Source organism: Salvelinus fontinalis, chromosome 38 (genome assembly GCF_029448725.1).
Source record: "Salvelinus fontinalis isolate EN_2023a chromosome 38, ASM2944872v1, whole genome shotgun sequence".
Taxonomy (NCBI): Eukaryota; Metazoa; Chordata; class Actinopteri; order Salmoniformes; family Salmonidae; genus Salvelinus; species Salvelinus fontinalis.
In genome coordinates, this window is record NC_074702.1 from 25,807,436 (window position 1) to 25,820,559 (window position 13,124).

Here is a 13,124-nt window from a genome sequence, read left to right on the forward strand (position 1 = left end):
GCTAGGGGATGCTGGAAAGGCCATGTGGAAGAGCTCAATTGTGTCAGTCCAGCATTCATAAATACTAAACCATGAATGGAACCTTCGATCAGAGCATTTTCCATAAGTTACACTGCAACTCTGCAATTTATACAGGTGTAGTCAAAGAAAGAGTTCATTCAGACATTTACAGTTGAAGAATCTTTATTTAATATAAAACTAGGTCATTTTACTGTTCACATTTTCCCAGAAGATTGGATTAGAAATGTCACAATGTACATGGGTATGTTTTATGATCATGTATTTCAATGCATCTTTTACTATACAATTTCAGCATCTGTACACCCACCAAATCATGAACACTGCTTTTTTCATAGGCAAACAAGGAGGAATTTGTATTCATATTGGAAATAAAATATATACATTCTTACATTTTTGACAAGCTTTAGTTTTGGTTACTTCTTAGACACAAAATATTTAAAACATTCATTTGTGGCCAGGTGAAAATACATTTCCCTCTTCCTCCCAATAGTGCTTAAAGTGAAATCCTAAAAATCGATTTGACATTCAAACCTCATGGAGTCCACACACCAGGTTTGCAGGCACCGCAATATCTGGCAGAGAGAGAAATAACAAATCAACATCTTGTTTCTATCAGTGAGTTAAGAGCTTACACTAACAAGTAATCGAATCGATGCGCAAAGGACAGTTTTGAAAAAAAACAGTATGTGTAACACATTGCAATTTCGCCACGAATAGCTTTGTCATGCTCTTTCCCATGATGAGGTTTAAGTGAGGTGAAAGACCACTGATAATAACTCTATTGTAATAGAAAAGTTACATATAATCTAGATAATAATAAGCCCTATAGTAATAGAATAGTATTATATCATACACAACAACAGTTTCCATTGTAATAGAATTGCTGCAGAGGGGGAACTGTCTGAGATACCTATCTTAGCAGGCTTGGGGAGGTTCAGCTTGGTCATGATATCCACAAACTCTTCCAAGCTCTTAGTCAGGCGGGGGTTAAACCTGCTCTCCTCGCCCACGGTGGAGGCCGTCTGACCTGCAGCACAGGGTTAACAGACCTGTTAGCAATACAACACAATGATGATTCAATGACTACACTCAACTGTAGAACACACAGTCTGATCTGGCTTAGGAATGACTCAGAAGAGAACACAGAGTTGAAAATTAAAGTATACAAATGGTGAAGAGTGGTGGTACAGCACACCGGACAAGTTAACTTCGTAAAGTCTATGGAAAGGATAGTCATAGCATTGTGAGAGTATACAAGCCTTCTGGGTATGCTTGTACAAAATAGTTGGTGAGGCTATCCCCAAGAGCATAGATGTAAAAAAGGAAATCTTGCAAGGAAAGGGGGTCAGGGAATACACAAGGATATACACATTATAGTGGAATACAAACACATTGCATAAAGAAGATGTCTTGTCAACCTTTGTAGTCATGTGCAGGGAAGACGAGACACTGAGGAGGTAATGTAAAGATCTTCTGGTGGACTGATTCATAGAGCCTCCTAGAGCAGCCTGGGAAGTAGAGAAACAAACAGATCAGGGTTGTTTTCATTGGACCCCAAACAAACGGACTGAAACAGGGAGTGACTACCTGGACTTGTCCGATAAGAAACACTCATTCACGTTTTTCTGTTCCAAAACTTTTACTGTTGCTTGCCCTATTGAACATAACCCAGGAGTAGGCAAGTAGTACAATGACTATTTGTGATCAGACTACACTGAAAAAAGGTTACAATACTGCCACCTTGTGTCCACTAAGCATAACTACAAAAACAATTGAACAAGTGTGGGTGAGGCAATGATCCACAAATTTTTCATGCATTGTTTAAAATAAGTCCTGACCAAAGAATTGGGAAACAATAGTGTATAGGGATGAAAGACTGTGATATACCCTGATAATATCTCCATGGCTAGATATATCACCACAGAGGCCAAAAATCTGAGAGAATATGACTTGAGTCACACTATAGTACTGTGTTGGCTTAGATACTTTATTTTCACTTTGTCATGTCCAGCATGGATTCAGCCTGGTGGATGCCCAACCAGGCCAATGCATTACAGTACAATTTGTCTTGGTTCTGCTCGGTTTAGCTATGTAGTGTGGAAAAGGTTACCCTGCTGGAAGTCTGTCCTTCCACAGCCCCTGATTAGCAGTGTGTCCCCAGTGAAAGCCATGCTCTGGTCCCCTGTCACCAACGTCACACAGCCGTCTGTGTGCCCTGGAGTCTCCCTCACCGTCAGATACTGAGGGACGAGAGAGGCAGTAAGAGGGATTACAGAAAACAAGTGAGGGGAAGTAAAGAGAAGAAAGGGAGTGTGAAGGAGAGATAAAGGTGAATAAAGCCGAAGCATTTAGAGCAGTCGTCAACAACCCTGATCCTGGAGAGTAACAGTACATGATGTGTCGGCTTTTGTTTCAGCCCAGCACTCGTACTCAGTTGAACAAAAACCCTGTAAACCTATGACTTTCCAGGACCAGTGATTTTGGGTGACCACAAATTGGGGTAGGTCCAGACCCATACTGTATTCTCTATAGCTATATGGCTGTAGGTAGGTCTGTCCTCACATGTTTGCCAAAGCTGATCTTATCTCCCTCCGATAGCAGGATGTCTGCACTGGCCCCGCTGTGCTTGGAGATGGCACTCTTCATCCCAAACAGCCTGTTCTTCAGCTGTCCCGTGCCTGTGATGTGGTCTGCATGGCAGTGAGTGTTCACTAATCAGGGGGGGGGGGGGGGGGGGGGGTAGTGTGAGTTGTATGTCATCATTAACAAGAATACTATAAACAAGGAGATCAAAATGGATGTAGGATTTGTGTTTGTGTGTGTGTATGTGAGGAGTGAGTTAGTGTGTAAGTGAGTGAGTCAGTCTGTGCATGTCTATATGTGTGTGGACGTGTTAGCGAGCGCATACTTGTGTGTTTGTCCATGTTTTAGAGACATCCAAGTTACCTGCCACTTTCAGGTTGAAACCCAGTTCCTCTACAAGTTTCAGATCCCTGTCCACTGTCTCCAGTACTGGATCAATGAGGACCGCCTCCCTGCTCTCTGTATCAGCCAGTAGATAGGTGTAGGTGCTGCTCACCGACTCAAACAGCTGTAAAGGTTGGAACAAGCAAGGACAGGTGAGTGAGTAACCACAGGTTATAAAAGGTGAGGGGGCAGTACAGTATGCTATTGCATAACGCACATCCTGCCTGTATATTAGTCATGGATGATAACATATGGGGTGTGGTCTTTTATGGTGATAAGTGGTTTGCTATTTTCTGTGTCAAGTGTCACTGTCAAGGTGGATTTTCAGACAAGAGAAGGGTGCAATTGCGGCCAGCAATTGGAGGCAGTGCTGCATGTGGGCATTCCTGCATCTACAGGAACCCCCATTTATCCTTCTATTGGTCAATTTTTAAACTAGGACTCCCTTACGAAGGCGCTCGTGTACAGTAGGTGGCGGTAATGCAGCATAAAGTTGGATGCCAAGCGCAGATAAACACCACAGAAGAAGAGGCGGGAGTAACAACCGTAGCTTGCTAGGACAACAGTAGACAGTGTCCTTCGCCCCTGCTCTCACATTTCTGTTAACGAGTATAGTTGTTCAGTAGACGTTTAAGACACTAACAAGCTAGGACTCCGGTACACCGCCAGTGGGAGAGGTAGCTAGCACACCGGTAGACCGTGTATTTCGCCCCCGCGTGTCGGGCACTGGTTTCCCGCAGTTCTGCTAACGACGGCAGGTGTTCGCAAGCGGGAGTGAACGACGCTCCGGTACACAGCAGACACCGGTAGCTAACTAGCTAGCTAGGACACCGGTAGACAGTGTCATTCGCCCCCGAATAACTCAGATAACACTTATTTCCGTTTTGACAGAGTGGGGTGGATTTTAATCGCATAGACAATCATGGGAAATGCAGAATATCAAGTGTCACACAAGCATGAAGATGGCGTGCTATTGTTATAATGGTTATCTAGTTTGGTTTGTTTAGATTTGAGTTATTACAAATCTTAAGTGGGGGTTTTTTTTGCCAGAAAATGTGTAAACATTTCCATTTGAATACGCCCCCTCTACTGCTACAGTTCCGCTAGCTTTCTACATTGTACAATTGTTTGAAAACAATAAAACTAAGGATGTCTGGAAAATACGTTCCCCCTAATTTTGTGAACCAAGACAAATTTTAATGAATTCTCACGTTTACCTATTGCAAAATACTTGTTTACATGCAGTGAAAAAAAAAAGTATTCCTATTTTCACTGTGCTTCCAAAAAGTCGGCGCCCAATTGAAACTTCAGCCTATAACTTGCCAAACGTTGGCCCAAAGCAAAAAATATATACATTATTGCAGTGGCTAACTCACCTGCCTGAAGAAAGGCCCTTTTCCCAACGCCATCCCGGCACAGTAAGGTCGTATGATGACTGATTCTAGAGGCTGCTTGCTGGTGCGTAAGCCCGGGCCCACGTGGGCTGGAACTTTACGCAAGTGCCCGGTTGTTTGGAGGCACAGCGTGTAGGCCAGAGCAGGTTTCAGTCGGTTTACAATTGGACACATTTTTTCTCCGCGGTGATTTAACTGACACTGCGACGGGCAGGGTAGAAATCCCAGAACTAAAAGCCGACGAGTTTGTTGTTTCCCAATCCTTTGTATCGGTCCGTTGTCTTTGCAGTATATTTGGCTATAGCCTAAAACACAATTTGCATGGTAGGCACAAATGTTGTAGCTATATTGACTTATTGTGCATGTAGCCAGGAAGTCCAAAAAAATCTGATAAGGGAGCCTACTCCTTGCGAATCTCCAAGAACTAAACAAGAGCAGTGGACATGTGCAAGATGTCAACACTTCAACGCGCGCACACACACACACACACACACAAACTCAGCAAAAAAAGAAACATCCCTTTTTCAGGACCCTGTCTTTCAAAGATAATTCGTAAAAATCCAAATAACTTCACATATCTTCATGTAAACACTGTTTCCCATGCTTGTTCAATGAACCATAAACAATTAATGAACATGCACCAGTAGAACGTTGTTAAGACACTAACAGCTTACAGACTGTAGGCAATTAAGGTCACAGTTATGAAAATTTAGGACACTAAAGAGGCCTTTCTACTGACTCTGAAAAACACAAAAAGAAAGATGCCCAGGGTCCCTGCTCATCTGCATGAACTCTGGAGCGGCATCGATATGGAGGGTCCGTCATGGTCTGGGGCAGTGTGTCACTGCCTGCAAGATCGGTCCGATGATGCTATCTCAACGCTGTGCGTTACAGGGAAAACCTCCTCCTCCATCATGTGGTACCCTTCCTGCAGGCTCATCCTGACATGACAATCCAGTATGACAATGCCACCAGCCATACTGCTCGTTCTGTGCGTGATTTTCTGCAAGACAGGAATGCCAGTGTTCTGCCATGGCCAGCGAAGAGCCCAGATCTCAATCCCATTGAGCACGTCTGGGACCTGTTAGATCGGAGGGTGAGGGCTAGGGCCATTCCCCCCAGAAATGTCCGGGAACTTGAAAGTGCCTTGGTGGAAGAGTGGGGTAACATCTCCCAGCAAGAACTGTCAAATCTGGTGCAGTCAATGAAGAGGAGATGCACTGCAGTACTTAATGCAGCTGGTGGCCACACCAGATACTGACTGTTACTTTTGATTTTGACCCCCCCCCCTTTGTTCAGGGACACATTATACCATTTCTGTTAGTCACATGTCTGTGGTACTTGTTCAGTTTATGTCTCATTTGTTGAATATTGTTATGTTCATACAAATATTTACACAAGTAAAGTTTGCTGAAAATAAACAGTTGACAGTGAGAGGACATTTCTTTTTTTGCTGTGTTTTAGGGTCAGGGTTAGTCAGAGTTCAGTGTGTCACTATGACAGTGCACATGGGTGTATTTATATAACAAGTTATGTGGCACTGCTTTCTGCCCTACGTGACTATTGTCAGCAACTCCAGAAAGGAAACAAACCCAGTCCCAGTTGAATCCAACAATCCATGCATTATTATGAGTAATTAGCCATAATGGTTTGAATGAGAATGTGCTTTCAATAAAATTACAAATATTGAATGCCAAGCAAAAATACATAATACTTTAATATTTTGCATAAATGTAAGTGGTCGCATTACTGCTAATAAAATCTAGCTGTCAGAGGTATAATTCATTGTTGTTGGGGTTCCAGATTCTTCAAATGTGTCCATCTGTAAAAGAGTCAAAATGATGACATGGAGTGATGCATTTTCACATTCAGAGAAGCACTGACCCAGTTCGGTGTGGCTGGTGCATCTACTGTAACTATGTACCTCTACGTATTTGTACATCCAGGGAAGCAGCTGGGTGACTCTGGTGTAGACTCCTGGTTTGTTGGGCCGACCACAGCCATCTCCCCAGCTCACTATCCCAGCCAGCCTCCAGTCCCCCTTCCCTGTCTCACACACCAGCGGGCCTCCACTGTCTCCCTTACAACCAGAGAAGACCACATATGAATTAATGCCTGCTTTCATACACCCCCCCCCCCCCCCCACCAGAAAGCCTCATTTTGTCTGGGCATGGACTCTACAAGGTGTCGAAATTGTTCCACAGGGATGCTGGCCCATGTTGACTCCAATGCTTCCCACAGTTGTGTCATTTTGGCTGGATGTCCTTTGGGTGGTGGACCATTCTTGTTACACACAGGAAACTAGTAGAAAGAGGAGTAAGGGAAGCGCTACTAAGGTACACTATAGTGCATTTTGGTAGATAGAAGGTGCTCTTTGGTAAAAGGGGTAAATTGGTCATCAAAAAGAAAGGAGGACCAAGGCACTCTTCATATAATTAATTAAAATGCCTTTATTAGTATGGCATGTTCAATAGAAACAAAGTTTTTTTTAAACCGACGCGTTTCGGCTGCATGGCCTTCGTCAGGGAGTACGAAGGGTACTCCCTGACGAAGGCCATGCTGTTGAGCGTGAAAACCCCAGCAGCGTTGCAGTTCTTCACAGTCAAACCGGTGCGCCTGGCATCTACTACCATACCCTATTCAAAGGCAATGCAATCTTTTGTCTTGCCCATTCACCCTCTGAATGTCACACATACACAATCCATGTCTCAATTGTCTCAAGGCTTAAAAATCCTTCTTTAACCTGTCTCTTCCCCTTCATCTACACTGATTGAAGTTGATTTAACAAGTGACATCAATATGGGATCATAGCTTTCATCTGGATTCACCTGGTCAGTCTATATCATGGAAAGAGCAGGTGTTCCTAATGTTTTGTACACATATCAATATGATATTTTGTCTATGCATATTGGTGCGCTGCATGCACTGGGATGTTAGTTCTCTTGTGTGTAATTCTTTTCTTCTATTTATATGATAGAACACATAAAAATATGCCATATACAGTATAGGCCTATTTGGTGCCAGCTAAGTGGATCTGCTTTCTAGACAGGGAACTATTTTTATATGTGGAGAGCATAGGCCAGCTGAGTATAGCCATTGACATCTGGAGTAACAGAGAGGCCTTTCTTCCCTATGGAATAAACAGATTCCTCAGTATTTTGAGTATTTTGTTTTGCAGTTCTTGGTGTGCGTGTGTGTGCTTGTGTGCGTGCGTGTGTGTGTGTGTGTGTGTGTGTGTACCTGGCATGAGTCCACCCCTCCCTCCATGGTGCCAGCACAAAGCATCCTGGGAGTGAGGTAGGAGCCGTAGACATTCGGGCGGGAACACGTGGACTGGGCTATCACTTGCACCTGAGCCTGTCGTAGCTCAGATGATACAGAGCCTTGAGAGACAGAGAGAGAGAGAGAGACAGAGACAGAGACAGAGACAGAGACAGAGACAGAGACAGAGAGAGAGAGAGAGAGAGAGAGAGAGAGAGAGAGAGAGAGAGAGAGAGAGAGAGAGAGAGAGAGAGAGAGAGAGAGAGAGAGAGAGACAGGCAGGCAGACAGGTGGCGGAGAGAAAGGAGGGTTAAAGACAGATGAGAGAGATGAAGAAGGAGAGATTATACAAATAGGAGTGTATTAATGGAAAGAGAATGAAGAGACAATTGTCAGGTTATTGAATGAGATTATGGGATGGAAGGGAACATTGTCTTCATTCTGTGACAAATGTCAGGCAATTTGATGTGATTATAGAAAAAGTGGGAAAAATGGAAGACAAGTAAGGCAGAATAAATTAGAGTGATCATCCAATCAGTTGAATCGAAAATCATAAGGTAGTGGTGTGGGAATATTTGTGAACGTGACTCACCCCCTTCTTTAGTGAAGCCCCAGCCAGTGACCCAACAGGGGGCACCAGGAAGGAAGGACTCTCTAGGACTGGGCATACACACTGGTCGAACCCCACCTAAAGCAACACATAACCCAACACCAGGGTCATGTTCATTAGGACACACCGTAGCAAAACTTTTTGCAACTGGAAAACTGGTTCCTTATTAAACAAGTTCAAATAGTACCTCCCCATTTCACTCAGTTTCGGACAGTTTTCTCCATTTTGTGCAGCACATTGACTGTACTGCACTGACTATAAGCTCACATGTACCCAGTGAATCAGTGGTTAAATCAAAAGCGATTCTGTGAGGTAGTATTTTCACATTCTACTTCATTCTACTTATTTCACATTTAATATAAAAAATCGAACCCACCATCTTAGTTTTGCAAGCACCATGCTCTACCAACTGATATTCTTTTTGTGTTGACATAGTGTTAAGTTGTCAGTTAGATTTCATGCTTGAGAGAAACCATGAACATGACAAATGCCAAACAGGAACAGGTGAAATCAGAATAGGAGCAACCATACATATAGCCATATAACCTCTGCTGAACATCTTTCATCATTAATTCCTCTCACCTCCCATGTCTATGTCAGCCACGGTGCGCAGTAGCCCCAGGTCATAGTCGTTGTTGTTTATGGAGAAGCTGGGGTGATAGAGGATCTGCAGTGCTCTGTAGCGTTGGCCCGCTGATTTGTCCGTCAAACTGAGCGTGTCCACGACCACCTGCCACTCTGACTCCTGCAACATGTTGTACCTGGTTTATGGAGAATGCAGGGAAATAGAAGGCACATATTATCTAATGTAATAAGTACAGTTTCCATATTAAGACAGCCTCAGAGTCAAAAGGAGTTGTTGAGGATGTCATAATATGAACAACGTAATGAAAATAAATAAATAGATAAAGCATTTGTTCTCTTTCCCTCCCCCTTACTGGATGAAGCAGTGGGCTGCAGTAATGATCCAACGTGGGGTGATGATGGCTCCCCCGCACACATGTTTCCCTCTCCAGTGTAAACTGCTCTGCCAGCCCCACTTGTCTTCTGCTAACATCCCCCCAACAATCCTCCAAGCCTTCCGACCAGCAGCAACTGGACCTAGACAACCTGAGGCAGAGTGGGATAGGGGAGGGGTGCTTCACCAAATGAACTGTCAACACAGACCTAACCTGAACACGTTATTCGGTTATGCAAGACATTGTTCAGTTTGTCCAATATTGACTTGTGGGATCAGTTACTTATTGTCATTGTGTGATAGCCAGTCATTTGGCCAGTTGTCTACAGATTGCTTGTGCATTTGAATGTACCAAGAAGACCTATACAATTCTGATGTGTCAGTGGATGGGATGGCATTACCTGCACTGGCGTTACCTGTCTGGTTGATGGGTTGCTTGGGCAGCAGGACTGGCATTGGGACACTGCAGTTCCCTTTAACGCCACATGGATGCACAATGTCTGTCAGGTTGGGTGGGAAACACAGGAACTTGACTGAGGAGGAGACAAACAAGATGCGAAGGAGAGTGAGCGAGGACATGGTCAAATGGGTGTTTGTTGAACACTTGCATCCTTTTTTTTTACTGTCAAATACATCTCGTCTTGGGCGGCAGGTAGCCTAGCAGTTAAGAGCGTCTGTCTGCTTGTCTGCAAGCTTTCATGGTTGCCCAGGAATAGGTTGGAACATTTATGCAATCAACAATGTGTATTATATTATACAACTGAAAGGTTGCTGGTTCGAATCCCTGACCTGACTAGGTGAAAAACCAATCGATGTGCCCATATTGCGCCTGTAAAATCTGTCTGGATAAGAGTGTCTGCTAAATGACTGTAAATATAATAAAATATGACATTGTGTCTGTAAATGTTACTAGCCATAAAATCCTTGCTTTCTCAAAGCTTATTGGAGGAGAGGATGCAAGGGACCTCCTCCCCCAACGAGCTTTGAGAGGAGTTGAGTGAAAAATGCTCGTGACGTTTTCAGACACAGCCCAGGTCTACTATGCCAAGCACTGCATTGTCAGTGAGGTTACCTAAAATGGTGAAGAAGATGAAAAGAATGATGAAGACGGCGATGAAGGTCGTCAGCATTGTCAGACGTGAGGGGCAAGTGCACTGCGGGGGCTCAAGATCTACAGTAAGAAGGGAATAGAATAGAATAACAGATCCGTTGTTTTGAATAAACTGCTGCATTCTGTGGATACCTTGAACATTCAAGTGCTTTTAACAAGTACGTGCATAACCTTTATAGAAAAGTACAATACGTTTCAGAGACGTATAATATCTGTCCCTGTGTGGTTGACATGTCGGCAAGCTTTCATGGTTGCCCAGGAATAGGTTGGAACATTTTATGCAATCAACAATGTGTATTATACAACTGTGGAAAGGTTCATGGTACAGCCAGGGGGACTGTGGTGCTTGACATGAACACAAGCTAATCAACCAAAAGCCCAGTAAGACTTGGGGCATATTCAATACTCCAATTCTGTTGCAAAACGTTGCAAGATTTTCATTAAATGGAAGCAAACGGAACAAAACGGGAAGGGACCTACCTGAATTTGTCCAATAGAAACTCGTTTTGCTCTGTTTGCTTCCATTTGGTTTTTAAACGGTTTCCGTAATGAATATGCCCGTGTATTCAAGTCTCTCTCTCCAATACTGCACAGTAGCCTACCTGGCTCTTCATCAGGGCAGTCTTTGGGGAGTGTTAGCCCAACAGATCCTTCATTCACTTCAGATGGCTTCCTCTGTGGGACCTCCAGAGAGCCACCATCACAGGGAGGGAGGGGCGAGGAGGTCTCTGAATTTGGGTCCTCTGAGCAGGCCATGTCCGGGGGTTGGGTGGATGAGGGGACTATCTTTTGGGGTTGGGCTTCCATAGGTACCTCAGAGGAGGACGTAGGGGGATCAAGTCGTGCTGATGTTTGGGGCTGTTGGGCCTTTAGATTCACCTCAGAGGGGCAAGGTGTTGGGGTTGTGTCTGTCTGATGGGCATTGGGAGGTGGTGGTGGTATGCCCATTCCCAAGTGGTAAGTGGGAATTCCCATGAGTGCAAAGAGTGTAGAGAATGGTTCCTGGAATACCCCCACTGGTACACCCCCAGTTGCAACATTGAGGGAAACCGAGGGGAAGGTTCCGAGGGATGGGGTGATGGGTTCATTGCGTGGATGTTGTGCACGTGGAAGGAAAATGGAGGCCTTCATATCTATACTTGTGAGATCTGGGTATAGGAGTTTCTGGGGGGGTGGTGTGAGGAGTGGTTGGGCAAGGGGGGTGATAGTAGACCGATGCTGTAGGGGTTGGAGGCGTGCGACAGGTGGTGGAGGATGGATCTGACCAGGGGGAGTCTGCCCTGATTGGGATCCAGCAGAGAGGGTCTGAGGCTGGGCAGGAGAGCAAACCAGAGAGGGGAGCTCTGGGCCTATCCCAGATGAATTGGTACCACAGGTGCCCTTTAGCAGAGATATAGACAAGCTTTTAAGAACCTGCACAATGTGTTTTGAGGGTGAACGTTAACTTCTTGATACAATCTCTGTTCTTATAACAAGTATACACAGGATTTTTTAACATATCTGTATACACATTAAGTCCTCAACAAGTTTTGTGCTGTCAGTAGAATCAACAGAAATGTGCATGAATGAGAGTTAAAGAGAAAATTATTATAAAGAGCATAATTGCTATAATAGAGCTATAAGGAATTTGAATAAAAAATTAGAAGCTTGCTGGGAAATCAAATACCACCCAGTGTAGATTAGGCAAGGACATTTTGTTTCCAAAAAAAGTATAGTTACTAAATTGATTTTACCTGAATGTAAGCCATAGAGAGCTGTGTGTCTCTACTTCATCAGGGATTTTTCAACTTAATCTATTATTCCTTCACTCTAAGTTGGAATTCCAAAGTCACAAGAACAACATCCTTGAAATAGTGGCAACAATTCTGTCAAATGCATTGTCTATCCCAGGCTTGGTCTTTTTCAGTTCATTTTCGCCAGAACGCTCCTCTGTCGTCTCTTCTTCTACCTGCACTCATTCTTCCATACCCAACCTAGTTCCTTTCGTAATCGTTTCATTATCTCACCCCCCCCATCATCCCTCTTCTTCTGCTCTCAAGAGTTCCACCATTTTACCTCTCCTTAATCTTTCTCTCCTCCTCTGAAGGGGGGGGGGGGGGGGGGGGTACTGTAGGTAGGTGCGAGCAGGACAGGACAAGGTAACAGATATGTACACTCTTGTCATCAGGGATCATGAAATATGCATGTGAATAATTGTGAGCCGGGGTCAGAGTTTAACAACAGAGGGTAATGTATACTGTACCGCCTAGTCATTCACTCGCAGGTACTCAGTTACACAGACACAGTATACTGAATGAAAACAAACATACTTAAGTTTTAAATATACAATGAATCCATTCTTATTTGAAGGGCTTCTCATTTTAAATGATCTCCTAGGTTGGTTTGCATACAGTATGACAAAAACACAGACAAACGGTCCCATACAAACCATGTCTATGTTCATCGATGGGACAGGAGTTGTCAATGGGAGGCACGCACAAACACAGTCATAGTGACCTAACCATGACTTACACTGACCCACTATCTTTGTGTGTGTGTGTCCTGTTTCACATCAGCATTTGTTTGGCCTCTCACGTTACTGTAGCAGACAGGTATTGGCAGACAAGCATGGGGAGCATCCACACTGCTTCACCGCCAGAGGGGTTAAAGAAGCGATGAGAGAAGAGCCAAAGATCAACCTAGAGGCAAATGTATTTAAACAGTTTGGAAAACAAGTTAGTCAATTAATCCATTTCTGTCTATTGTTTGACCAGTACAGTAATGCAGGGTTGGGGTCCATTTGAATTGAAGTCAGTCAATTAA

General features: G+C 44.0%; 2 protein-coding genes across 2 annotated transcripts; both read right to left on the reverse strand.

The window, feature by feature from the left end:
* Positions 1 to 165: 165 nt before the first annotated feature.
* Positions 166 to 4,871, reverse strand: LOC129837672 (persulfide dioxygenase ETHE1, mitochondrial-like). The gene is made up of 7 exons (XM_055904021.1): positions 4,365 to 4,871; positions 2,968 to 3,112; positions 2,584 to 2,732; positions 2,132 to 2,261; positions 1,440 to 1,529; positions 932 to 1,048; positions 166 to 593 (listed from the first exon to the last, which is right to left on the reverse strand). The coding sequence occupies exons 1-7, from the start codon at positions 4,554 to 4,556 to the stop codon at positions 547 to 549; spliced, it is 870 nt and encodes a 289-aa protein (XP_055759996.1). The 5' UTR covers positions 4,557 to 4,871; the 3' UTR covers positions 166 to 546.
* A 1,197-nt stretch (positions 4,872 to 6,068) lies between these two features.
* LOC129837671 (tryptase gamma-like) lies at positions 6,069 to 11,691 on the reverse strand. The gene is made up of 9 exons (XM_055904020.1): positions 10,925 to 11,691; positions 10,284 to 10,382; positions 9,613 to 9,744; positions 9,192 to 9,363; positions 8,836 to 9,014; positions 8,236 to 8,331; positions 7,623 to 7,765; positions 6,307 to 6,462; positions 6,069 to 6,204 (listed from the first exon to the last, which is right to left on the reverse strand). The coding sequence occupies exons 1-9, from the start codon at positions 11,451 to 11,453 to the stop codon at positions 6,145 to 6,147; spliced, it is 1,566 nt and encodes a 521-aa protein (XP_055759995.1). The 5' UTR covers positions 11,454 to 11,691; the 3' UTR covers positions 6,069 to 6,144.
* Between the last annotated feature and the right edge of the window lie 1,433 nt (positions 11,692 to 13,124).

What these genes read in the sequence shown, in the direction of transcription:
- LOC129837671 (XM_055904020.1), bottom strand. Translation starts at nt 11,453, where the DNA reads ATGAAGGCCTCCATTTTCCTTCCACGTGCACAACATCCACGCAATGAA. An exon ending in GCAGCCCACTGCTTCATCCA is followed by an intron (nt 9,015 to 9,191) that starts GTAAGGGGGAGG and finishes TCCATAAACCAG; the next exon opens with GTACAACATGTTGCAGGAGT. An exon ending in GAGGGGTGGACTCATGCCAG is followed by an intron (nt 6,463 to 7,622) that starts GTACACACACAC and finishes TCTGGTTGTAAG; the next exon opens with GGAGACAGTGGAGGCCCGCT.
- LOC129837672 (XM_055904021.1), bottom strand. Translation starts at nt 4,556, where the DNA reads ATGTGTCCAATTGTAAACCGACTGAAACCTGCTCTGGCCTACACGCTG. An exon ending in AAGGACAGACTTCCAGCAGG is followed by an intron (nt 1,530 to 2,131) that starts GTAACCTTTTCC and finishes TCTACTTCCCAG; the next exon opens with GCTGCTCTAGGAGGCTCTAT. An exon ending in CCCTGCACATGACTACAAAG is followed by an intron (nt 1,049 to 1,439) that starts GTTGACAAGACA and finishes CCTGTGCTGCAG; the next exon opens with GTCAGACGGCCTCCACCGTG.